The sequence below is a fragment of the Oppia nitens genome, unplaced genomic scaffold (assembly GCF_028296485.1).
Source record: "Oppia nitens isolate AA-2021 unplaced genomic scaffold, nextdenovo-longstitch-racon4-pilon3 scaffold10_pilon_pilon_pilon, whole genome shotgun sequence".
NCBI lineage: Eukaryota > Metazoa > Arthropoda > Arachnida > Sarcoptiformes > Oppiidae > Oppia > Oppia nitens.
In genome coordinates this window covers 580,170-606,742 of record NW_026533189.1, presented here as the reverse complement: position 1 = coordinate 606,742, position 26,573 = coordinate 580,170, and the positions used below count along the sequence as shown (strand labels likewise).

At 26.0% G+C, this 26,573-nt stretch overlaps 3 protein-coding genes across 3 annotated transcripts; 1 reads left to right on the top strand and 2 right to left on the bottom strand.

Annotated features, from left to right (window-relative positions):
• Positions 1 to 1,361: 1,361 nt before the first annotated feature.
• LOC128961492 (putative uncharacterized protein DDB_G0277255) lies at positions 1,362 to 15,160 on the top strand. Its single transcript, XM_054307776.1, has 6 exons — positions 1,362 to 2,110; positions 3,791 to 4,999; positions 5,099 to 5,293; positions 12,706 to 13,022; positions 13,118 to 13,199; positions 13,288 to 15,160. Exons 1-6 carry the CDS (start codon positions 1,882 to 1,884, stop codon positions 14,427 to 14,429), a joined length of 3,174 nt encoding a protein of 1,057 aa, XP_054163751.1. The 5' UTR covers positions 1,362 to 1,881; the 3' UTR covers positions 14,430 to 15,160.
• A 2,794-nt stretch (positions 15,161 to 17,954) lies between these two features.
• On the bottom strand, positions 17,955 to 19,110 carry LOC128965904 (S-methyl-5'-thioadenosine phosphorylase-like). Its single transcript, XM_054312718.1, has one exon. The coding sequence runs from the start codon at positions 18,923 to 18,925 to the stop codon at positions 18,092 to 18,094; it is 834 nt and encodes a 277-aa protein (XP_054168693.1). The 5' UTR covers positions 18,926 to 19,110; the 3' UTR covers positions 17,955 to 18,091.
• Positions 19,111 to 20,137: 1,027 nt separating this feature from the next.
• Positions 20,138 to 21,820, bottom strand: LOC128953830 (sorbitol dehydrogenase-like). The gene is made up of 5 exons (XM_054299389.1): positions 21,627 to 21,820; positions 21,542 to 21,563; positions 21,026 to 21,334; positions 20,471 to 20,959; positions 20,138 to 20,395 (listed from the first exon to the last, which is right to left on the bottom strand). Exons 1-5 carry the CDS (start codon positions 21,736 to 21,738, stop codon positions 20,245 to 20,247), a joined length of 1,083 nt encoding a protein of 360 aa, XP_054155364.1. The 5' UTR covers positions 21,739 to 21,820; the 3' UTR covers positions 20,138 to 20,244.
• Positions 21,821 to 26,573: the final 4,753 nt, after the last annotated feature.

Genomic DNA, 26,573 nt, shown 5'->3' with positions numbered 1-26,573 from the left:
AATATTTCAATATTTGATGGTCATCTCAATGGGTAAGTTAGATAAAACGTTAACTGAATATCATTGATAACATATTCGAGAGTTCGTGACTTCAAAAGTAGTCTCTAATTTGTTGTATAAATTTATTATGTATTTTATCAAATCAAATAAAATCTTATGATACAACAGAGCTAAATAAATATATATATATATTACTGTATCTATATATAAATTTATATATGATATACACTTTAACAGGTATTATAGTCTCTGTGTCTAAATTTATATGAGATATAAGTCTGGGTGTAAAAGCAAAACAAGAAATTAGTTGTTCCCTAAAATACTGACACAAAAAGTTATATATAAAAAGTTTTGGCTTCGCTTCGGGTTATTATATCTGTTATGTTATTATAACTGTTGTTATTATTAGATTATAAGTCTTCTCTCTCTCTCTAAAAACTTTAAGGTCACTAAACAATTGACTCGACAAACATCGCAACACAACTTATAATACTAATAATACAGTATTAATACTAATAATAATAATAATAATAACACTTTTTGGTCATTTAATACCTGATCCAGTCTTATAATAACTTTATCAATAAGTTTTTCAACTATAATATAATAAACACTATCACAGACTTGTAAGGAACCACTCCTATCATATATATTCATAAGATATACAGTATTTATATTAAATAATATTTAATATTTGTGTGCTAAACAAGAAGCGGAACTTTTCATATATTTTTAAAACATGTTATACAATACAGTATAATAATAACATATTGTTTGTTTGTATGTGTTATTTAACAAAAACTCATTTTTATAGTGCTTTTTTATATTTTTTCAAATTATTATTATTATTATTATTTTATCATCTCATATCACGTCAATGATAAATAAGTTTTATGAATATATAAGCTTTTATTTGGTTTATTGTGATAAAGTGCTTAAGTTTTATAATACTTAATATTATTTATAAATGGATTTTAGACTTTTTAAGACTTGATTATATGTTTTTTGTGTAATCATATGATATGTAATAAACTTAAGCTTTTGTCTCTCACTTATCAACTCTAATATCAGTAATTTGTAAGTAATTCATATAAATTATATGATATTATGTTATAAATTATATAATAAATTAAATATTAAAATCAAATGAATGTTTAACTAAATTACTTGACATTCATTACAATATTGTTATAATAGCTGAGCATTGGTTTGACCTAATAATTGGTATAATCATCAAAAAATAGTGTTTTGTTTGATTGTCAATATAGTTAACACAATATATTTGTTTTCAGTAAATCATATATTGTTTTCCCCCAAACACTGCACACAACTGAGCCCTCAATAGTCGTAACAGTGTTTGTGTTTAAAACTATAATTTAAATCAATTGAAGACAAACTCAACTAAACATAATTTTAGTATTTATGCGATCGACTATTCAGTACTTTTATCTACCAAACAATGTCTGTAATTAAGCAATATTTTTCATTGGAATAAAAGGACCAGAATTTTGTTTGATATGTTAAGACATTTATAAGACTTAACAGTGATTTCCCGCAAAATCACTTCCATATTATTATAACTGAAAACAGTGTTAGTATTGAGTGAATGTATTGAAAGAGAGAGAGAAACTAATGATATGTTATTGACGTTTAAAACAGTCAAACAATTAACTGATTATACAATTAATGCATTAGTCGTACGTTTACATTGTTTTTAACCAATTAGTGACCCATTCATTGACTCAATTGTTTTCAATGTATTAATAATAATAACAATAATAACAATGAAATCACTTTTTGACTCAAATTCAGTGATCTATTAGTGACACTTTGAATGTCATTTTGAGTGACAACTGATGACCGCTTAAGACATTTGGATCGATGGATAACAAGTACTCCAAGTCTCGATTGCCGCGGATGAGTGTCGGACCAAATGCTACCACTGTTTCAAGTGTTGGACGCATTTCTGGTGACACTCGAAGAAGTATCGATTCAACCATCGGTCGCACAAACAAAACACTTAATAATAATAATAATAATCTTATTATTAATAATAATAACGAATTGATTAACTCTAAAGTAGTCTTTTGTAGACCAGATGTCATCACATGTAAGATATTCACACATTTATTGTATTTTTGGCCTATACGGAGTTTACGCACATTAGAAAAAATTGATTTTTTTTAACAGAAATTAGTTAATTAGTACCTAATAAACATATATCCATCAAAATTATTGCGCGGAAACACCTAAATCCCAACTAAAATCTAATTTAAATACCTGAGCTCTCATAACATAATTATACACTAATTATAAAAAAGTTAATATTAATCAATTGTAAAGCGCGAGATCTATATAAACATTTATAATAACTAATAAAATAATATTGTTGTCAATGACTATCAAGATAATACTTTAAGATAATAATCTGGATTTTTGTATGTCTGTCACATTTCCCCAAAAACAATATTTTAATACAAACCCAAAAAATTATTGATATATTTTCAATTTTAATTTAAAGCAATGTTATTTCAATTTTGAACCTAACCTAACCTAATCTATACAGTACTAGGGTTACCGAATCAGTGTTTGTCGCGTTACCTATCCTGTGTTCGATCAGTAACCTAACCTAATTTTCAATGGTAACCTAACCTAATTTTCAATGGTAACCTAACCTAATTTTCAATGGTAACCTATTCAATGGTTACCTAACCTGGTGTACGATCCGCAACCTAACCTAATTTTCAATGGTAACCTAACCTAATTTATACAGTACTTGGGTTACGGAATCAGTGTTTGTCGCGTTACCTAACCTGGTGTTCGAAGCGCAACCTAACCTAATTTTCAATGGTAACCTAACCTAATTTATACAGTACTTGGGTTACGGAATCAGTGTTTGTCGCGTTACCTAACCTGGTGTTCGAAGCGCAACCTAACCTAATTTTCAATGGTAACCTAACCTAATCTATACAGTACTTGGGTTACGGAATCAGTGTTTGTCGCGTTACCTAACCTGGTGTTCGAAGCGCAACCTAACCTAATTTTCAATGGTAACCTAACCTAATCTATACAGTACTTGGGTTACGGAATCAGTTTGTCGCGTTACCTAACCTGGTGTTCGAAGCGCAACCTAACCTAATTTTCAATGGTAACCTAACCTAATCTATACAGTACTTGGGTTACGGAATCAGTGTTTGTCGCGTTACCTAACCTGGTGTTCGAAGCGCAACCTAACCTAATTTTCAATGGTAACCTAACCTAATCTATACAGTACTTGGGTTACGGAATCAGTGTTTGTCACGTTAAATAACATTCATATATTCGATTTATGTTTTAAAATCATTATTATTGTGGTTCAATTAATTTATAAATTCTATAAAATTAGATGGTTATATGTTCCGCGTGGACAACTAGTGTTTTTAAAAGTATTTTAAAGAAATGACAATAATACTATTTTATTATCAATGTTATAAATGTTAATTATATTCACGCGCTTTATGTTTGTTTAATATTATTTTATTTATAATTAGTGTAGAATTATGTTATGAGAGCTCAGGTATTTAGATTAGATTTTAGTTAGGTTTTAGGTGTTTCCGCGCAATAATTTTGATGGATATATGTTTTTTAGATCATAATTAACAATTATCTGTTGAAAAAAATCAATTTTTTTTAATGTGCGTAAACTCCGGATTAGCCGTATTTTTTAGATTATCACATAATAATTATCATCTATTTGTATAATTAGTGTATTATTGACATTAATTAACAAAATTATTTGATTATTTTTTAGACAAAAAAAGTGTGGATAGAAATAATGGCACAAAAAATGATAGCAATTGTCAAATGAATGAAAACATAAAGACTTTATGTAAATCATTGAGTTTGGATGAGATTCAGAGTCAAAACAATGGACAACAATCTATGATTAATGTCTTTTCCAATGATTGCGATTCACAAAAGGCATTCAGTTATGAACAGTTGGACGACAACTATACCGATAATATGAAGAATTATTTAACCAAAGATAACTCAGATCTCAATTTGATGGAAATGTCTATCGATGAGAGCAGTACGGCATCATTGGGTCTTTTGCCGAATATATTATCACCGATATCACCATTAGATACGTTYGGTCAAAACATTCCGTTTTTATCCATTGATTCGCAATTATTTCCAGAAAATAATATCAATAATATTGAGATCAATGAAGACGATGACGACTCACAATCTGGTATACCAACCATTCAAGAATATGATTCAGATATGACAATCAACAATATTAGTGACTCAAACATTACAGTTGTTTTGGCCTCAAATTATAATAACAATATTATAGAAATTGACGAACAAATTGGTCCACAAGAAATGGTCGAAGAGTTAGAGTCACTAACTCTTGATAATAGTATGACTCTTAGATCACAAACAGATAATGAAAGCAATAATATGAGTATTGAAAGCAATGATAATAATATAAGTGAGACTAACATTCCTATGAACGACGAGGTGTCTAAAAACAGTGCACTAAATAATAATGACTTAAATGCTAATAACATTTCAATAAAACCATTGTCACCAATGAGTGATATCCCTATGAAAATAGCAAACAATTTAATAAATGATAATAAAAGTTTGAAACCAGTGAAGTCGTGTCCAGTTAGACCCATGTCTCTTAATACAAAAGCTGTATTACCAGAAAAGGTGCAAAGAGCTGCATCACCCTCTGGTAAAGCTCCCGTTCCCAAGAGATTCAAGACTCCGGGCCGTTGGGATGCTGTGATGAATAAAATAGAAAAGTCTAAGACCTCTGTTCCCAACAACACTATTATAAAAGGCAAGATCAACACTAACAGAAAACCCGTCCCAAACGAGTCTTTGTCTAAAATCAGTCCATCAGATGAACAATTAGTTTCTTCAAATTCTAGTCATTTAAGCCTTTCTAATGTATCTATTAAATCAAATGCCATTTCATCGACAGCTAACAGTTTAAATAACAGTAAAGGTATGTTTGGTTTGATAGATTTGTAGTGATATTATTATTATAGGCACATGTGTTTGAATTAATCAATTAATTAATATTCTTAATTGTGTTTGTATTTAGTAAATATACCCAAAAGTAAAACATTTGTACGTGACTTCAGTGCGAGTGTTGGCTCCGGAAGCCGGAGTCAACAACCAGTGCCCACATCGAAACCATCAATACCTGTGACACCTATGTCTACACAGGCGTCACAACAAATAATAGATCGGACGGAAAGCAAGAGTGGATCACAAACTATTAGAAAGGATAACAAAGGTATGCTATTATTAATCATTTTAGTTATATATTATTATATGAATTATTTTAGTTTAGTTATTATTTAAACAATTTATTTGCATATTTTTTATCATTGAATTCATATCATTTAGTATAAAAATTTACTATTAAGCAATAAAATGTCAAACTAACGCTTGTTTTAATTTATATTTCTATTTATTTTTATTATACATATCATATTAAAAAAATATAATTTAATGTTTTTCTAATTTGATGTATAAAATAATAGACTAATTAACTCTTAACCGGTATTTAATGACCTAAACAATTATTTTTTATAATTGTGTTACTCTATACTATAAATACATTTTATAGTCGGTTTTACATTTAACTTAATCTACATTTATATAATTTTTCTTATTTTCAAATTTGTTTTTACCATTATATTAATATTTGTCATATAATAACATAAATGTATTATTGTAACGCTATCTTTGCATTCATAACTTTSTATGATATTTACGACATGCACTGTGTAAATGCAATTTCCTTAAGCTTTGAAAATTACTTAGAGTTATACAATCCCTTTGTATGTCTTTATAATCGATTTAATTATATATATATATATACTGTATATAAATTAGAAAGAAAGAGAGGACAACAACTTTGACTTATGATAACATTGTTGGTTACGCACCGATGACTGCCTTGTGCTTAATAAATGTGTACAAATTCACACAAATATTTTGTTGAATTTTCCAAATATTTTTATATATTAGTCTCATAGGGAAAACACATTGAAAATTCTCTTTCAATTGATTTGTGTTGTGTTGTGAACCCGATCCGTGTCCTTGTATTTGAATTTTTCCAATTAATTATTTTGAAAAAAATTGTTGTCAAAAATTATAATAGCAGCTCATTTGAGTTGAATTGAAATATTTTTTTATAAAATTGATGGCAACTCTTTTAATAACACACTTACACCTACACTAMATTTATTATATCGTGTGGTGTCTTCTAGTTTGCATTTTTATTGTTTTCTATAATTATTATATATTTTTAGTAAAATTTAGTGTTTGAGAGTCAAATTAAAGAAAGCTTTGTATTTTTGAATACATATATTTTGAATATAATATTTCATTAATACTGTATATACTGTAGTATATGTATGGGTCAACACAAATAGCATTATTTTACTACGAGTTATCAAAGCGTAAAATACTTTTTTTTATTATTGTCTGATAAGATGTTTTACAGTAAAGAAATAGTAAGAAATATAAGGTATTATTGTATACAATGTATAGTATATGAGTTTTGCACGTTTACTGCCATAGTGTGCTTCACACCTGCTATGGTAATGCATTTTAAGCCGACTATTATTATTATTAGTGGTTTACTATTCAATTGACTATAGATGTGCTAAAACAGGATTCTCTCTTTAATATCTATAGCATGTATTCCTCTATAATAATATCAGACATAAATTGTTTTTATATAATACACATAAATATAATTTAATTTTCATTAACATTTGGCCAATGACTTTAAATTGAATAATAAAAAAAAGATAATACAAGTTAAGTGCTTAAAATAGCTATTATTTGCTTTTGTCTCTCTAAGGTTATGATTTAATAGTGAACAAATCAAATCGATTTACATTATTTATTTAATGAAATTATATTTTTATAAATATAATTAATTTTTTAGTCTTAAAACTTAATAACCAGCGATCCGTAAATCCCATTGATATAATAAAACARGTGAACACAATTGRAACTTTACTTTCAATATTAAAGCCGTGTTGACTGAAAAATGGTTAATAAGATCCCAATGTTTTTATCGAGTATTTGTATTCTTCCTCATCGACACCACTATTATAACTATTTGCCATTCAATGAACAGTCTCTCAGATACCAGTATTGACGGCTCATTATTATTATAGAAAAACAAAAATTATTTTTGTCTAAAAATTAATAAAAATATCGACGCATTCATGCATTGAAGCGAATCCTTCACTTATATGACTGGTCTGTCCGTTCCCTAAGTTTTTTAAAATCCATAACAAGAGCTAAACTTTTATTTTACWTATTGTTTTATTTAAGACTACAATTAAGTTTTATTTTAATCGTTTTTGAAGACAATTTAATGCTATTATTAAAAGGATTTCTTTTTAAAACTGCTTATTATTATAACAGTTGTATTTTAAGACTTTTTTTGCCACTCATATTCATAATATAAAAATGTAAAATTTAGTAATCTATAGAAATCTTAATTAATAATAATCATATATTTAGTCTATTGAGTAGTGTATTAATAATTTATTTGATAGTATGTCAAATAGGATTGAATCTAGTTTTAAAAATAAATATATCTTTAAATAAAAAACTATTTAATCTAAGACTTAGTTATTAAAGACTGGTTTTTTGGAAACAATCATTCAAAACGATACTATTAGATACACGGTGTAAATTATATACCGCAAAAAGTAAAACTTTAATTACTCGAAAAGTATTATAGATATTTAAATCAATCAAAGATAAAAATATTAAGGGATAGTTGCGGTTTATGAAAATAATTTTTAAAATTTTTTATCTTATTAAACAATAATAAATAAAACTATTCATTTAAAAAATGTAGTCAAAAATGGAAAAATTGACATAATTTATGGACTTTTTGTTACTTATTTATAGTTTTAAAAAATAATTTTATTACACTTTACTCACTATAAGAAATTAAGAGTAACAATATTTAAAATTTTAGCATAGTCAGATTTAATTAAAAATCGATTTTTAAAAAAAACTGCAATTCACATGTAAACAATAAAATCTGTAACTTTATTGTTTAGTAAGTTAAAATTTTAAAAAAATTATTTTCACAAACCGCAATTATCCCTTAATATTTCTATCTTTGATTAGTTTAAACATCTATAATACTTTTCGAGTAATTAAAGTTTTACTTTTTGCGGTATATAATTTACACTGTGTAATAATGTAAACATACGGTACTATAAATATAATATATTATACCGTAATATAGTTTAAAGTTTGTTAGTTTTTAGTGTTTAATGTAAACAATTATTTTAATCACAAATAGCCTCGAGTTAACTAACGAAAGGATTGCTTATTATAAATAAATTGCAAGCATTTATATATCAATAATGATTTGATTTGATAATCACTTTTTTGAAGCCAACACTTGCATCGATGTGTTTGTTATGTGTTGTTGACTATCGGACTACTACTCAATTGGTGTGAAGTAGTTATGAACTGCAGAGTCGTGTAAACCACTCTCAGAAAAGCAGGAAGTCTTGAGTCGGGTCGCTGTATAGCAGTAGTCATAGCAATCTATAGAGCGCTACATTCAGTGCTTACCTGTGCTCAACAAACAACATATCCATATGTATTACATAACCAACACATGAACAGACATGTGTGCGAACCAGTGTCTCATTTGTCTCGCTATCAAAGCCATAGACACTAAATGAGCTGAAAGTCAACTAATTTATGAATAGTTCCTCCCATTTATGAATTGTTTAACAGTTGTTTCAATTTATTTGTATTCAACTATTGTTCACTTCTATATATAAAATATATAATATAATGCAAGCGTGAAATGCAGTATATATAGCGTTGATTTCATGCTTAAGACATATCGTGAGCTCTTAAGAAATGCTTATTTTAGAAGAAAGTATCGCTTCTTCAGCCACTGAAGTCTACCACAAGATTTCATAACACTTTGCTTACACATCCCATTATAAGCTATATTGRCTATTATACAGTATATATATATATATCCACTCCTTAAAAGCAACTCTTGACTTGAATTTGTTTGAATTACACTTTTTTTAAAGATAAATGTTTGAGAAAAGCTTTAGCATTGACTTAATTATGCGGTCAATGAAAATGTGTTTATGTTGTGATGTTGTTTGTGTTAAAGCAATCATATAATCATATGATATTTGGTGTTGAATTTTAAATGAGAAGCAATTGATTTAAATTATAAAATGTTTTGATGTACTCGTTTGGTATGGACTATACCTGAACTATACCTGTGAACTAAATCTAATTCATATTTGCATTATTTTCAAATGTTTTAATACCATATGTTGTGAAATATGCAAAGTTTAGCATTGGTTTTGTAATGTCAACAAATTAAGTACATATATATCTTATGAGTTGTTTGTCTTTGAATTAACATCTTTAGCCATAAATGGGAACTCACTGTTGATTAACAATTTGTTTGGTGTCTTATATTTCTATGAATATTGTATATCATATTTACCGCAATAGCAGTAAACATATTGAGAGTGTTTGACGCAAAAGCATTACTTGTGTTACTTTTTATGCAATTATTAATATACAGTATATGTATTTAATAGCAATTATATATTTTCCTCATTTATCGATTTGATAGTTTAATATTCACCGCAATTTGTGTCAAAATTTTTGTGACTCGCACTTTATATAACTATTAATAGCACTAATATATATATATATATATATATATATACTGTATATATAAATTATATTATTATTTTTGTACTTGTATTTGATATGATTTATTAAATTCGTGTTTAATTTAGTTTATATCTAATTGTTAATTATTTATATAATATTATTATCTATAGTGTTTAAAAGTGAAAAAAGTTTATGAATTGCTTCGTCACAAAATAATATATAATAGTTTTAAAAATCATATGAGACGGCAAATATCACATCTACTATTTGTCTATATAATACAAAATTATATATATTATAAATTATAGTAATGTTGTGTTGTCATAAATTTATAAAATTTTCTGATTGGATTAAGTCAATAATGTAAAAGTGAAAAAATGCATATTTATTATTAATAAATTAAATGTACTGTTTTTTATCGTCAATTCAAAAAATCCTTGATTTTGTTGATGAGAGATAGTTTTATATACTGTATATAATGTTACGAATATTATTGTGAATTCATTGAATAAATAGTAAATTATACAATATTTTACAATTATTGGTTAAACAATGTGTGAATGCAAATAGATATTACAGTAATAAATATTTAATACAACACAACGTTTTATTGATAATAATCAATATGAAAGTTAAATGGCACCGAAATTTAGACGGTGTGCGACCACTGGTCACTGTTCCCGAAACTGATGTTATTTCAGTTTACAATAATGAAAATATCGACAACAGTGACAACGACCACAAGACTGCATTTATTGATCTCAATGATAATAATAATACATCGATGAATATAACCAATAGTTGTGACGATACCACCACTGATTCAATGCGTGTTCGCGCGTGCGATAGTCCTTCGCCTTCTTCCGCTTCAATTACTTCGAAAAGAAGTGACAAATCAAAAGCTCGTATTTCAACTTTATTTGGTTTGTTTCGGATTAAAGACAAGAATATATCGGACATTACTAGTGATGACTGTGTCAGTAATTTTAGCGAACTGTCCAATACTACCAGTGCTTCAATTATTTCGTCATCCATTATAAAACATAAGTCAAACTATGGATCGCGTGATTCTATATATTCTGGTCGCGAAAAAATTGGTTTTGAAGCCGACACACGACGTCGCAGACGGGCTAACAGTCTTTTGGCAAAGAGCTCATTAAGACGATCGTGGCTTCAATTGAATGGATCAAACAATTTGCCGATTTCTTCGGGTTATATTATTACTAAAGATCGCATTCCTTTCATTAACTATTCTAATAATTTAATACATATTTCAATGAATCGTAATTCATATGATGTTGGCTTATATAGTAATAATAATGGATTGCAAACCAAATCAATTTCGGAAACAATTTCTCATAAGATATCAAATGATGATGTGATAAGTGAAGTAACCAATAAAATATCAGTTAATGAAGTCGATTATCAAACTATTGATGTGACAGATGGAGGTCTACATAATGATAACAAACAAGTGTTGAATAACAATGTTATGCTATTTCAACAAACAGATGAACAAACAGTCATTAATGAGGAAACCAATTGTAAAACTCATAGAAAAATGAGTGAAAAGAATAATATTTGCGATGAAATGGATAATAGTTTTGTTAAGTCTTTAAATATAGAAAATATGGATTTGACTTTAAACGCCAAAATAATTGTTGACCCAAAAAACAACTTCAATAATATTAAGGGATTGCAAAAAGTTAAATCAGATAAAAATGAAACAAACTTTGTTACCAAAAAAGATATTCAAACAAACGGTATTTGTGTCAATCATACAAATCATACAAATGTGGTTTTGGAGTCAAGTGATCATAAAAATACTGAACCAATTGATTGTGTAAAATTAGATGATAATGTAATTCATACAATACCACCATCGAGTGATTCAATAATTAATGACAACCAAACAGATTCACACATTTTAACAAATAATTGCAATTTAATCTCAAAATCAAACATTTCTAAAGAGTTAACACAAAATATAAATAACAATACAAATAATTTGCAAATTGAATCACTAGTGTCTTCCGATACATCTATTAGTGATAGTATACATACCAGTTCTTGTAATACAAATAATTTAGTTAAAGTAAAAGTCAAAGAAAATCAATTGCCTGAATCAGAAACAGTTTATTTTGGCACAAATATGGTGTCTGTAATGCCTTCGGCTACTAATAATAGTAATGATAATGAGAGACCAATTATGGTTACATTTGTTGACGACGAGCCAATTGCCAAAGATTTTGTTAATAAGGAAAACATTATTAAATGTAATTCTTATACAAAGACACCGATTCAGGGAATTTTGAGACTCAGAAGTCGCGACTCTGAAAGTCTCGAAGACAATCAAATCAACAATAGTTCTGTTAAGACATCGGAACAGATTAATAAAAGTCAAAAGAAAGTGCATTTCGCTGAAAATTGTGTACAAAATCACAGCTCCAGTCGCACCCGTAGTTTTGTTACTAAACCCCGATATAACAGAGCTTTGGGTACAATACGTACGAATCTCTAACAATATTAAAAACAATGATATATATTACTTGTGCTCCGATATAATATAATTAACGACTTCTCTTTTAAACATATGTTTCTGTCCTTAGTATTTAATTTTAAATATATTTTTATTTTTTTATAATATCTATTGGAAAGGGTGTTCCACTTTTTTTTATTGATTTTGTTTGTTCACATTTTATTAATGTTAAATTTATCATTAATTTAAAAAAAAGTTGAATAACCGCATATACCTGTGCCTCATGATATCGACTACAAGGTTATTAAGACATTTAATTTATAATTTTAAACTTATTATTAATTTGGTTCATAGTCTTCCTATTTTTACTAATTTTATTGACTCATAAATCTAAATACTAATAAAATAAATAACAACTAAAAACTTATTTATTTATGCATTTTATTAATACGTTATCATAAATGACTTAGTTTTTGATGTTTTTATTAAATGATTATTTTTGTTTTGAATATCAGGTTTTGTCTCATCAGCTAATGATAAGAAGACAGCAAATCGTAAATTAAATCAAACGAAAACTACTATCACTACTACATCTGTRTCAGTGGCGACAAAGCGAATGACAGGCACTAAGATAAGCGCATCTAATACTAACAATACGTCCAAAAGAGATGTTAGAAACGCACAGGTAGTCGATGACAAACAACGGATGCAAAAATTAAGTCATTTGTGTGAAAATAAAACAAAACAATTGAAATCTCTGACATTAGAGCAGAACTATACAAGACTTGCATTTGATTCTCTATCAGTCGTTATACAACATCTCATTGAACAGGTTTGTGGTTTCTAATGAAATACAAATTATTTTAATTACATTTGAGATATTATCGCAAATTGATTCAATGATTGATTATATTATTATATAAATAGTACGAACCCTTTGAAAATCCAAAACTAAAACAAGCGCTCAATAAAGCAAATCTCACGTGTGAACAGCTTAAGGATAATCTCGGTATATATATCTATCTATCAATACATTTATTTTTTTCATTTCGCAAACTTCTAAAATAGTTTATTATTTATATTAATCGATAAATTAGTTGCAAAAAATACTGAATTAAATGATATGAAGATTATATTTGAGGAACAAATTAATCAAATGATGAAAGAAAGAGAGAAAAACTATCACGACTTGAATGAACTGAAAGTGTCTCACGAATTGAATGTTAAGAAACTCAAAGAAATTCATTCTTCAGATGTAAAAAATTTGGAGGAAATGTTTAGAAAAGAGTTGACAAAAATAGAGCAAAATTGTGATCAATTAATGTCACAAATCGAGGAAAAAGATAAAGAATTGACACAAACAAAGCAAACAAAAGAAACGCTCGAAAATAGACTAAAAAAGATTGAAACAAATATTATGTCCGATAAGGATAAGAGATTTAAGTATTTGACTGACAAAAGCAAACAATTAGAATTAGAAGTGGAATCACTTAAAGTGGTTATGGATATGAAAAATGAGAAAATTCATACATTAGAGAGAAAAATGATTGAAACACAAGAAAAGATCAATGAGTTGCCATACGCTAAGGAAACTATTCGTAGTCTTCAACAACAAGTGGAGACATTACAGGTGACATTGGATCGCAAAATACATCAATACAATCAATTGACTCGAGAACATCATGATCTCCAAGAACTATACGAACAAGAGATGCGCGAAAAGCGAAGACTTTCCATGAAGAATGAAGAATTGGCTTTTCATTTAAGTGAAAGCTATAATGAGTCCAACAATTGTTCGCCTTTAGATGTCAACCATTTTAGATTCAAGTCTCCGGCCATTAGTATTGATGAGACGCCTATAAAAACCAATCGATCGCCAAAAAATATAAATAGCGTACAAAATGATCGAAAGAGTATTAGTCATTCGAAAGTGAATCGTTCGATATCGATGAACAGTTCCACTCGCACGACATCATCGGTTTGCAAAAGATTGGATACAACCCTCAACTCGTGTTCTACAAATGCATCTAATAATGAAAATAATTTGTTGTCAAATAACTGTAATTTAACCGAAATGTTTAATAGAGGAAATAATATTACGGAAAGGTTGAAAAAAGACCAAAAGTTAGCAAAATTTGAAAAGTTGGCCAAACCGTCGGTATTTGATGAGACGCCTCCGCAATGTATACTCGATAGTGGGTTTGAGGAAATTCAAGGTCTTAATTCTCTATCCAAATGAAATATAGTGTTTCGTCTATTTTTTAATATTTATTAAAACTGTTGCAATAGTTTTGAATTAGTTAATTGATAACAAGGGCTCAAATCTCATAATCATTGATCCAAATTAAAATTAATACCACTTTATTATATATTTACACTCTTTTGTAACTTTAAAGTTAGTTTTAACGCCTATCTCGTGTTTATGCATAATATATTTTAAGAATATTTACTTTTAATACATTTTATGCATTAATATTAGCTTTGATTTAAGCCATTTAAGATTGAAAATGTTATAAATTTAGTTTAATTGAATGCAAAGTCATCAAAATACACACTTAAGAGCTCATGAATTTTTATATTGCAATTATAAATAATTATAATTTATTTCATCTTTTTATTTGAATAACACTTATGAATATTAAAGGTAAATATGAGCTTTACTTTGCATTTCCTAAAACAGTGGTTCAATGTTTGCAATTAATTATAGATAATTATCGTTAGTTATTATACGATAATCAACTTATTTATGAAATAATAATAATAGCTGTTGAGAGAGAGAGAGAGAGAGAGAGAGGTGAAGCAGTGTTTTGTGAAAATAGTTTTATTTTAGTAATTACTTTAAACTTTTGCAAACCAAGTCTACCATAAGTTTTTAAGCAAAAAAATTTGTGTCATTTTAAACGCTTTATTTAACTTTATGGTTGCAATTATTATATCATTGCACATATGGTTGTATTCTTGTTATTTAATTCAATATATTTCTTATGTTAACTAATATTTTTGGTTATTATATTTAATTTTTTATCATTTTCTGTGATCTTTTTAATATTTTCTTGAGTTTATTCAATATATATATATATTTGTATAAAAACTATTTCATGTTTTTGTTGTTAAATTACTAGTCGTTAAAAGAAAAAGTTAAACAAAATATTAATGTTTTTATACGTTTTGTTAATAAACAATGAATAGCTATTTACATTACATATCCGTATGAAATGGAAAGTTATGTCAAAAGAAAGGTTCAAAATATTTATAAATAAAATAAACAAATAATAAACCTATAATTTTATTACGTTTTTCGGGCTATTATTAATTATTGTATTGAAATGGGTTTAATAATTATTTATTATATTATACTGAATAATAATACGACTGAAAGCATAAACATTTGTATAGTAAATATTAATGAAATTTAATACATGTTTTTAAAAGTCATATAATTTATAGGCTATAAAATCACGATAAAAATGTTTATAATTTATAAAAAATAATTGATGACAAATATTTATTGATTATATTACTTATTAGTGTAAAATTTTCTTAACTATAGAGTATTTCTTTATTTTTTATAAACAATATTTTAAATGTTTTGCGTCAATCATAATACACTTGTTGTCTTTAAATGAATTATTATTAAATATATATTTAGTGGTTATTATTTATGCTTTCAGTTTCTATAGTTATCTGTGATTTATCTCATTTTTATTGTATAATTTAAAAAATATATTTCGGAAAAATTGTCACAAATTTTGTTAAAATAAAATCAGTTAACTATATTTGATTTAAAGTTAGACCAAAGTTTTAAAAATAAATATAATATGTTAAATAAAATTTATTTTTTAAAAATAATTTTAAAACTAAAGTTTTACTTATATGTCAAATATTTTATTGTTTTTTATAAGCATTATTCACATGTAAATTATAATTCATTTTTATGTTATCGAATTAATTCATTTTTTTCATATTAATCTACAAGTAATTAAATAATCAAATAATAAAATACGATTGTTTAATCAAATAAGGCTTATGTGTAAAATTTTATTTTAATTAACCCATAAAATTAAAAATAATTATTTTTGAAATATTTCCTATTAATTTGGCAAAGTTAACATTTTTTATTTTATAATTATATTTTTAAATATTTAATTAAAAATTTTATGTTAAATTGACAAAAATTGCCAAATATGATTAACTTTGTAAATTTAACGAATATTATTATAAGTTTTATAATTTTTAAATACTTTAGTTTATTATAATTAGTCTTAAAAAGTTTTAGTTAATAAAAAAATTCATTAATTAAATGGCAATAATTTCTAAGTAATCTTAACAATAATCCCATCGTTTGTTAATTTTTTGTCTAATTTAAAAAAAATCGTTAATTTGTTATAATTTCAAAAAATTGTATTTTCATGGCATTCATATAATTCATATTTTAATAATATGTTTCTATGAAAATATATTTATATAAGAAATAATCAATTAACAAAATATACTAATATTGAATATACAGTATATATAAATTTATATATAAATTAAGTAATTTGTTAATTAAATAAAAACAGGTTATAAGCGCCGGTAGCTGTCGGTCAAAGGCCTTATCAAACAGACTTTCCATACATACAGTAATGGACTCAAGTGTTTGGCAATATATTATCATTTAGTTACACATTATTTGTCAGTTATTTTAAGTTTTTTTTGACACAAATAATCTATATTTGAATTAATTTACAAAATGAAAACAAATTTACATTTTATTTAAATAATATACTATTAATTATTTATGAATATATGACATAAAAATATTTATTATTAATAATAGCTTTAATTTAACGATACATATGATAAATGTCGAGTCATTTCAATACAATTCATATATTAAACTACAATAATATCTATTGACTTGTGTTTAGTATCATATTATGTGACCAATTAAGACAACTTCTGGATCAGTATTGGTGTGACTTTGATGGCGACCACCAAAACAGCAAACTTCATGATCTCTCGACTCACTTCTTGTCGGGCTTTTCTTCTTTCCTCTTCTAAGTCGACATTCTTCGTGGCGCTCATTGACTGCAACCTAAACATTGTTGACTAAAAAATGATTGTTAAGATCTTTAAACTGTCGATGATGTCCAACAAGATGTCCAACAAGAGGTCAATCATAAAGCTTAAGATCACAACAAATATGAGTCAATGTTTTTGTGTCTTCACTTCAAACACATGTCTCTCGACAACCATTTAACGACATCTCGTGGTTTGATATCAAATGATTCATTGATTTGCAAATTATCTCATTTTAAACAAATATTGCATTCAATTAAAAAACAAAGATTTAAAGTTTTTTTTAATATATAAATAATGATTTATTTATTTAATTGATTGATTGAAGGTTACAATGCTATCAATGTTTTATAAAAAGTTAAGTTATAATCAAATCATTTGATTTCAATTACCCTCAGATTATAAATCACTTCTCAAATAACTCTCTATTTGGGTTCAAATTGTTTTAATCACTTAAGTTGTTATCAAATATTATACTAACATTAATATCATTTTACAATAAAATATTTTCATTTTCTTCAATTTTTGCAAATTATTATACATTCTCTAAATACATAAAATTATTACATTTATTAATATTTATTATTTATATATGAATAATAAAATTTCTATTTATTTTAATAAATGTAATAATTTTATGTATTTGTAAAATGCACTGAATTTAAACACAATTATTGACTATGAAAACTAAATCTATTGATAATTTAAAATATTTAATAATAAATTTATATAATTAAAACAATGTATTAAAAATAATTAGTTCTAATAAATTTAATACACTTATAAAATGTCATACAAGCTGTTTGTACTAAAAATAATTATCACTAAATTAGATCCCAATTAGTGGTACATAACGGCTAGCTTGGAATCGCTTTGTTTTTTGTGCCAAATAGTTTGCCAATCATTTTGCGAAATGTTTTTGATAGTCAAAGACAATACATTTTTAGCTCTTTCAGACAATTCCTTCAATCGGTTCATTACGAGGTCAACGCTGACCGACTCGTCGTCCGATTCGTGCCAACAATCGTAATCAGTTACCAATGCTAGGGCTCCGTAGATAAGTCCTAATTCAGCGGCTAATTGTGCCTCAGGAACGGTAGTCATGTTGACGATATCTGCGCCCCAACTCTTGTAAAGTCGCGATTCAGCCAGAGTTGAAAAACGCGGGCCTTCGATGGTTACGGTCGTCACTTTCGGGTGGAATTTATATCCCAATTGAGCGATACTTTCTTCCAGTATTTGTTGAAGTTTGGGGTGAAATGGTTTTCCCTGAGGAATGTGCGATACTTTATGGAAAGTACGCCCCCGAAGACATGTGCGGTCGATATATTGGTCTAGAATTGCAAAATCACCGGGACTTACTTCCAACTTAAGAGAGCCGCAAGCGGTGGTCACCAAAACTATAGTTACGCCCAACTCTTTCAATGTCCATAAGTTGGCCCTATAGTTGACATCTGAGGGATTGATATTATGTTTGCTTCCGTGTCGACCCATCAACACAATGTCCACTCCTTCAATGGTTCCAGTAATCACCTCATTATCACTGGGATCGCCATATGGTGTGGTCGGTACTGACACTAGTTTGAGATCTTTGATAATCGACGAATCCCTGTCCAAACCGGTGCCACCAATGATACCAATCTTCAGTCGAAACTCTGATTCAGTTTGAGTCATGTCTTGGTTCTTGGATTTTGTCACCAAAACAGTAATCAATAGGTTTTGAATGAAAAGTTGTTGACAACTGTTAGCACTTAGTCTTTGGTATACTTTTAGTGTTAAATGTTTGTCACTTATCGACACTTCATTCAAATTGAAGATAATCTAAAACAAAGTGCAATATAAATGTGTTTTCAATTTATTTCCATTGAATTATACGTTAGATATCACTACTTGTTTTCAAACTATTTGCCATTACTTCACATAAATATATATTTTTTAATTTTAATTATTTATTTAACAGAAATGACTGACTTTTAACTTAAAAATTACGGAAATAAACATAAATTATACAATACTTTAGTTGTTTGACTCTTAAAAAATGTTAATATATTAGTATAATAACAGAATATAATAGCAGTTATGACAATAACAGGTAAGTTATCGGTAAGTGTTTGCACTTAACTATATCTATCCCATTATATGATGAGTATAACAATATAATGACTACAAAATAGCGCTATAAATGTAATAACTGTATCACAGATTGTGATCAATGTTGAAAAAGTTTGCCCAATTCATACAAAAAGTAATGGAAATTATAAATTTTAACTAAGATTTTATATTTTAAATAAACTTTTTTTTTATATAATTTATAATTGTCTATAATTGCCTATATTTACCAATTATAAGTTATTTATAATAAAATCTTATTTATGTAATTCATATTAAATTGTCTACAAAAAACAGATACTGTATATCAAAACTAAGTACAAATGTGTATAAATAATCAATTCAAATGAATATATTGATAAATTTGTCAAATATAGATATTGTACTATATTTTTATCAAATTGCAAAAAGACATAATTAATTAAATTGTTTTATTTTGCTTCAGATTCATTAATTTTATTTTTTTAAACGTTAAAAATTAAACTATCAAAATTGCTTAAATTTTATTTGTTTTTTTGCATTATCACTAATATATATTTTAATCTCTAATCATTATCTAAATTATAATATTTAAAGATTACTTTATTTGCAATATTTAAAATAAAATATATTAGTTAGTTTAGATTCATTTAATATTTTAAAATTTAGTTATGATATACAATAAAAGCAAACTCAAACACATAAATACTTTTATGTTTAATTGAATCATTTAATTTAAAAAAATGAAATTAATATATTAATATTTTACAATAAACTATTTATTTAACTATTGGATAATTATTTGTAAAAATATAGTTAAGATTATTATTATTTAGTATTAGTATTAGTATTAGTATTAGTATTTAGTATTAGTATTAGTATTAGTATTAGTATTAGTATTAGTATCAGTAGTGAACCATTATCTTAAGAGATCCCTCGACATTCTTCTTCATGAATTTAAGGGCTTCAATGGCTTCAGTGATGGGAAACTTATGAGTTATTAATGGTTTCAGATTCACTTTACCCGATGCTATCAATTCTATGGCCAATGGATAACTGGATCAACAAATGATAATTAATTATTTGATTGATTTTTAAATTATTAATTACAAAAAAAATGAAAACACTAACTCATCTTTGAAACGACAGACACCAATCAAATCAATTTCTCTCATTGCTGTGTGAACTAAAGGAACAGTACTTTTAAGACCTCCCAATCCAACGATACCAACTTTACCACCATTTTTGGTGGCATATATAGCCATTGAAGTGCTGGAATCATTGCCAGTGCATTCAATACTTATATCAGGATTACAACCCATATCTTTGACGACAGTCTGTGCCATATCAAAGTCATTAAATGTTTTTGGATCAATTGCGTAGGTTTTGTCGGCACCTAATTTATCGGCCAAAGCTAACCGACTTTTATTAATATCAGTTACAAAGACTTTGTTGGCACCGAAAGCTTTGGCGCAAAGGAATGCCATCATTCCCATAGCACCGGCGCCACAAACCAATACATTATGTCCGGCCATTATGTTTAATCGTCGACACGCGTGTACTATACACGAGAAGGGCTCACACATAGCCCCCTCTTCCCAGGAAACGTTGTCCGGAAGTCTGGTGTATATAAGTATTATTTCAAAACTATAAGTATTATATGTTATTATAAATAAAAATATTTACTTAAACAAGAAATCTGCGGGATGTGCATAATATCTACGCAGACATCCGTGTTTTGGTGGCAGACCTCTTGCTTGAGTGTTAGATATGGGACACAAATTGTAACGACCGGCCCGACAATAGTCGCATTTCTGGCACGGAATGGCAGTTTCGACGGCCACCCGATCCCCAACTTTTAAGTTTTTAACATCACCGCCGACGGCCACTACTCTGGCTGAAGTCTCGTGTCCGATAACTAACGGTTCCTTTACAATAAAATCAGCCATACGACCATGGTCCATCAAATGTATATCAGTACCACAAAAACCACAACTATCAATAAAACTCTAATATTAAACATTGCTTTTATGTATAGTACAATATATTACTGTATAAATTCATTTATATTATAGATATATTGTATATGAATAATAAATTTACTGGTATAACATGATATTTATTATTATGGATATATTTTGTATATAATTTTTTATATTTATTAATTTACAATTTTTATCTAATAAGCAAAACATTACATACCTGTGTGTTTCAAGCAAACACTCTAACAAAAATGATATATAATTGGATTAATAATTAATATTGAAATCTATGTTAATTTGTATACCATTTGGCTCTAAAGTGTCTTTAATAGGCGTTTGTTCGAGTCTTAAATCATTTGGTCCGTGAATTACAAGCGAAAGATTGTCTAAGTCTTTGATATTATTTAGTTGATCCATAGCTTTAGTTTTTAAAAAACTTTTCAATAATTTTCTTAAAACTTAGCGATTTAATAACCGAATCAAATGTTGATATAAACAATATATTGTAAATCTTATATATACCAGATTTATAAACAAAAAATTATGAATTCATACGTGTAATACTGTATAAAATATAAATTTATAGTGTATACAAATGTATACAAACTATCAATATATTAACAAATCATTGCTAATAGCTATCACTTCATCAATATTTGACATTTTATCTTTATTAGTGTTGAATGGAAAAAATTATATGATAAATTATTTAAATTTTTATTATGTTTTGTATCAATAGAAAATGCTTAGTTAATAAAAAATCATAAAATTCTAATTATAATACAAATAAATTAAGTTTTTTAAAATTTTAAATTTATTTTAATTGCCGTTTATATGAAATATTTCCCCTAAAATTGTTAATTTCAAGGTTCCTATGCTATCACATTCAAGGGTGATATATCTTAATATAAGTTTTGATAACTGATACCAGTTTCTACCGGTATATTAGCGGATAATATAAGTTCAAACGTTATCAAAAAATAAAATAAAATGTATTTATGAGAAATGATAAATCATATTTGTTAAATTATTAAAATTTGAAATAAATAAAAATTTATAAAGAAAAAAATGATTAATGAATTATAACCACAATTATATGTTCAATACATTTGATATTCAATTTTTCAAGTTTTTGTTGCAAAATAAATATTTGCTTAAATCACAAAAGTGTTGATTTTGATGTAAGTCTAAACTGAGTATTGAATACACAAAATACTCTTACGGTTCCTAACGGTCCCATCAAATACATGCTATGATTGCATTAGTCTCAGTGATAGTTCACTACTATACTGTATATAATATTATATATATATTTATAGTACAATACAGTATATGTATGTATTTTTATAATGTCCTTAATGTTAGAGAGAATGTAATTTCCATTATAAGTGAATGCGGTGTTTGAAAAAACACAGCTGCAAAATGAGCACCGGGAGCATACAATACCAGTGCACACAATTAGCTCTCCAATGCCTCTATTTTTCAATTGTTTGACTATCTTTTTAAAGTTTTCAAGTTATTAATTGAATTTAAACCGAAAACTTATTTAAAATTATAATATGTTTAAAAATATTTTTTGTTTATATTAATAATATTTTAAGGATTTATCTAATTTAGTAAAACAAACATCTTTCGCAAAATATTTTACAATATTTAAAGATAATTTAATAAATATTTTCTAATAGTTTATAAAAAATTATTTACAATAATTTTATTTTTATTTTAAAAAATAATCAAATCAGGAGTTTATATAATAATTATACAATTATTAAAGAATCATATGATTTGATTTAATTAAAAATACAAATAAAAATCCTTCACATAGTCTTACAAACAAAACAATTAATCATTTTTAAAATTTAAATCATATGTTGCAATACATTGAAATTAAATATATAATTAAAAGTTTACTTTCAAACATTTAAATTTTATTAGATAATAGAATTATTTAAAAAATACAATGATATTAATAATAATAATAAAAGTGAAGTTTATTATTAAATTTGTATGTTATATGCATTTAAATATATAATATATAATAAATTTTTATAATTTCTAAATTCTTACAATTGTTTTCATCCCTAGTTATAATGATTTGATAATCTGTAATATAATCTGTAATATAATCTGTATATAAATATAACATAATCTGTACACTTATATTATTATTATTATTATTATAATTTATAATTTTATTAAGAATTAAGATATAAAAATATTTTATATCATTATGTAAATTTTATTATATATATATATATATCAATATTATTTTTTGTATATTTAATTAGAGTTGATACCTGTAAAATATTTTGTAAAATGTAAAAATAAAAAGTTTAAACATCTATTTTTAAAAAATTAAAACCTTGTTATTTAATTACAATACATTTATTAAAATAACTATCGATAAAACAAAACAATATATTTTGATATATTATGATATTATTGAATAATCATAACTTGTTTTCAATGTTTATTGTAATTATAAGTTACTGATTACTTTCAAGTTGATATGTTAATTAACACTAAATATAATTTAAGTTATTAGATAATTTTATTAATACATATATTTTTACACAAAATACTTTTTAAGTTTGTATATTAAACATTTTGCATTAAAATCATTGTAGCGTATAATAATAATAATAATAATAATAATAATAATAATAATAATAATAATATTTTAAAAATTTTAGAGGATATATTTATATAAGATGATAATTTTGTTTAATGAGCAAAATTATATAATTTCTATTGTCTATTATTTTAAAATAGTGTTGAATGAATATATTATATAAATAAATTACTAATTAATATTTTCAATAATTACCTTATCATATAATTAACATCTAAAATTAAACACAATAATGTTTGATAATATTGAAAGTGAGTTTTACTAATTGTAAGCAATAGATAATAATAATAATAATAAAGGGCTTATAAAATAAAATGTTTTCAAATGTGTCCGAATCGATAACTTACTCAATCTATGTATTGATCGACTTCTGGGAATTCTGGGCTTAATTTCAGGTGTTTTCTGTTATTTTTGTTTTCGGAAAAAATGAATTACACTTTACTATCGATTTTATAGACTATACTGTAGTTGAGTCAGTCTTTACTTATTATCTCAAAATATAGAAAACTTGTTTTTCATATACTTTTTGATATACATTAAAATAATTTTAAGTTACATATATTTTAAAAGGATTACAGTATTATAATTTATAATTAATAATATAATATATTTTACTACTATGTATGTAACATATTTGCTAATACATACTGTAACGTATAATCAGTACAATTTTTTGTGTAGTAATAGAGTGATATAATTGTTGATATTACAATCAATTTTTAATTTTATAACTAAATATTTAGTTTATTACAGAATATTTGCACTTTAATAAGTATATATATATATATAATAAATTTGCTTTAAGAGATTATATTTTATTATATATTTTTTATTATTACAGATGTCTAACATTTGTTAATAAACAATAATTATTAGCAAAACTATAAAATCTTGAAAGCATTGCATACATTGAAGTTAGTGTATAATATACAGTACAGTCACTATACCGGTATATTAAATGAAGTGTTAGTCTTATGACTATAACTATAGGTCATATCGGTGTCGGTGGCGATGATTAGTATTATTGTGAATATACTATACTTTGTTTAAACTATAAATTGATTGTTATTGTTGTCCGTAATATTAATATAAAAAGAAAATAATATAACTTTTATTGAATAGTATGGTTAAGCCTACCGCCAGGTGCACATCATTTTCAATACATTACAAGTGGGCCTACAGTTAGTCATAGAGTAGAAATACAATGGGGTTATAATCCCAGAGATTTTTGGGATTTTGCTTTACAAATGTYAGTACTATAACAATGCTTTGATGTCTTTATAGCAAAAGTCAGATTAAAGTTATCCAAACTATTCAAAAGGATATCAAATTTCAATTATGTTAATCACATCGTTTGACGACTCATTTATGATTTGGTCATTATTTGTGCTACCATTCAAAGCACATACCAGTTTGCAACCAATACCTCTCTCTCTTTCTCTCTCTCTCTTCTCTCTCTCTCTCTCTCTCTCTCTCTCTCTCTCTCTCTCTAACTAATTCACTTTTATTGAAAATTTTAGTTTTCTAATAATTTTTTCGTTATTTTTATAATTCTATATTATGGTTGTCATTAATTTCTATATTTTTACTTTATTAATGTTTTGTATTGAATTATAATAAATGTCATATTAATTTAGCTAGTTATGCAAAAATTTAATTGTAGTTTCTAAATAAAATTAATCAATTAGGTATACAGTTTTTGTGTATAAACCAGAAATAACATTATTTTGAGTACAAGTCTAGACTTTTATGATTTCCAAATGTTTTATCAATTATATCAAATATTGGTTAAATAATGTTTTTTTTTAATAACTGATATATTCTATGATATAATATAATAATAAATTTAGTAAATAAAATATTATTTTTTATGTCAACAATATCTATAATATCGACAACGAGTCACTTAATCTATGTATTTATTATGTATTTTTTTATTTTATTATATTTTATAAGATATAATTAAATTATTGTCATAGTTTGAAAATTATTGTTAATTTAGTGATTAAAAGATGTAATTATTAAACAAATGAAGTTTTTATAGGTTTTGCTTTGAAGTGTTTGATATACATTACCGGTAAATGTGTGAAACGGTAGAGTGGGTCTCGTGTCTCGTTTGTCACAGATATTAGTTTCTCGTTAATATAACGTGCCTTTTATGTGTGTTTTTATCCACACGTGTGCCGACTTTGATATYCCCTTCTCTTTTGACTCCACTTTTGATGCATTCAGTCATTCAAAGCTTGAATGAGACAATTGATATAAAAGACTGTTTGTGGGGACAGTGGAGGTGGGGACGGGTGTTATGGTAATGAACATAAAGCACAGTCTAGAAAATATATAGTTGAGTGGAGTGTGGGTCCAGTGTCTGCCACGCGGCCAATAGACTTAATGCCTAATTGTCATAACCGCTGACATGTGAGCCCAATATGTATTGAATTAAAATCATATAAATTGCTTAACAATTTACTAACTTTTATATAACACAAATAATATACAAGTGATACTCGAAAATATATTATGAGATATGAATATGTTATTGAAAAATAGAAATATTTTTGAATGTTTTATTAAATTATTATATTTTAAGACACCTGTTCTCAAGTGAAACAAAATTAAG

What these genes read in the sequence shown, in the direction of transcription:
- LOC128965904 (XM_054312718.1), bottom strand. Translation starts at nt 18,925, where the DNA reads ATGACTCAAACTGAATCAGAGTTTCGACTGAAGATTGGTATCATTGGT.
- LOC128953830 (XM_054299389.1), bottom strand. Translation starts at nt 21,738, where the DNA reads ATGGATCAACTAAATAATATCAAAGACTTAGACAATCTTTCGCTTGTA. An exon ending in CCCGCAGATTTCTTGTTTAA is followed by an intron (nt 20,960 to 21,025) that starts GTAAATATTTTT and finishes TATATACACCAG; the next exon opens with ACTTCCGGACAACGTTTCCT. An exon ending in GTCTGTCGTTTCAAAGATGA is followed by an intron (nt 20,396 to 20,470) that starts GTTAGTGTTTTC and finishes TTGTTGATCCAG; the next exon opens with TTATCCATTGGCCATAGAAT.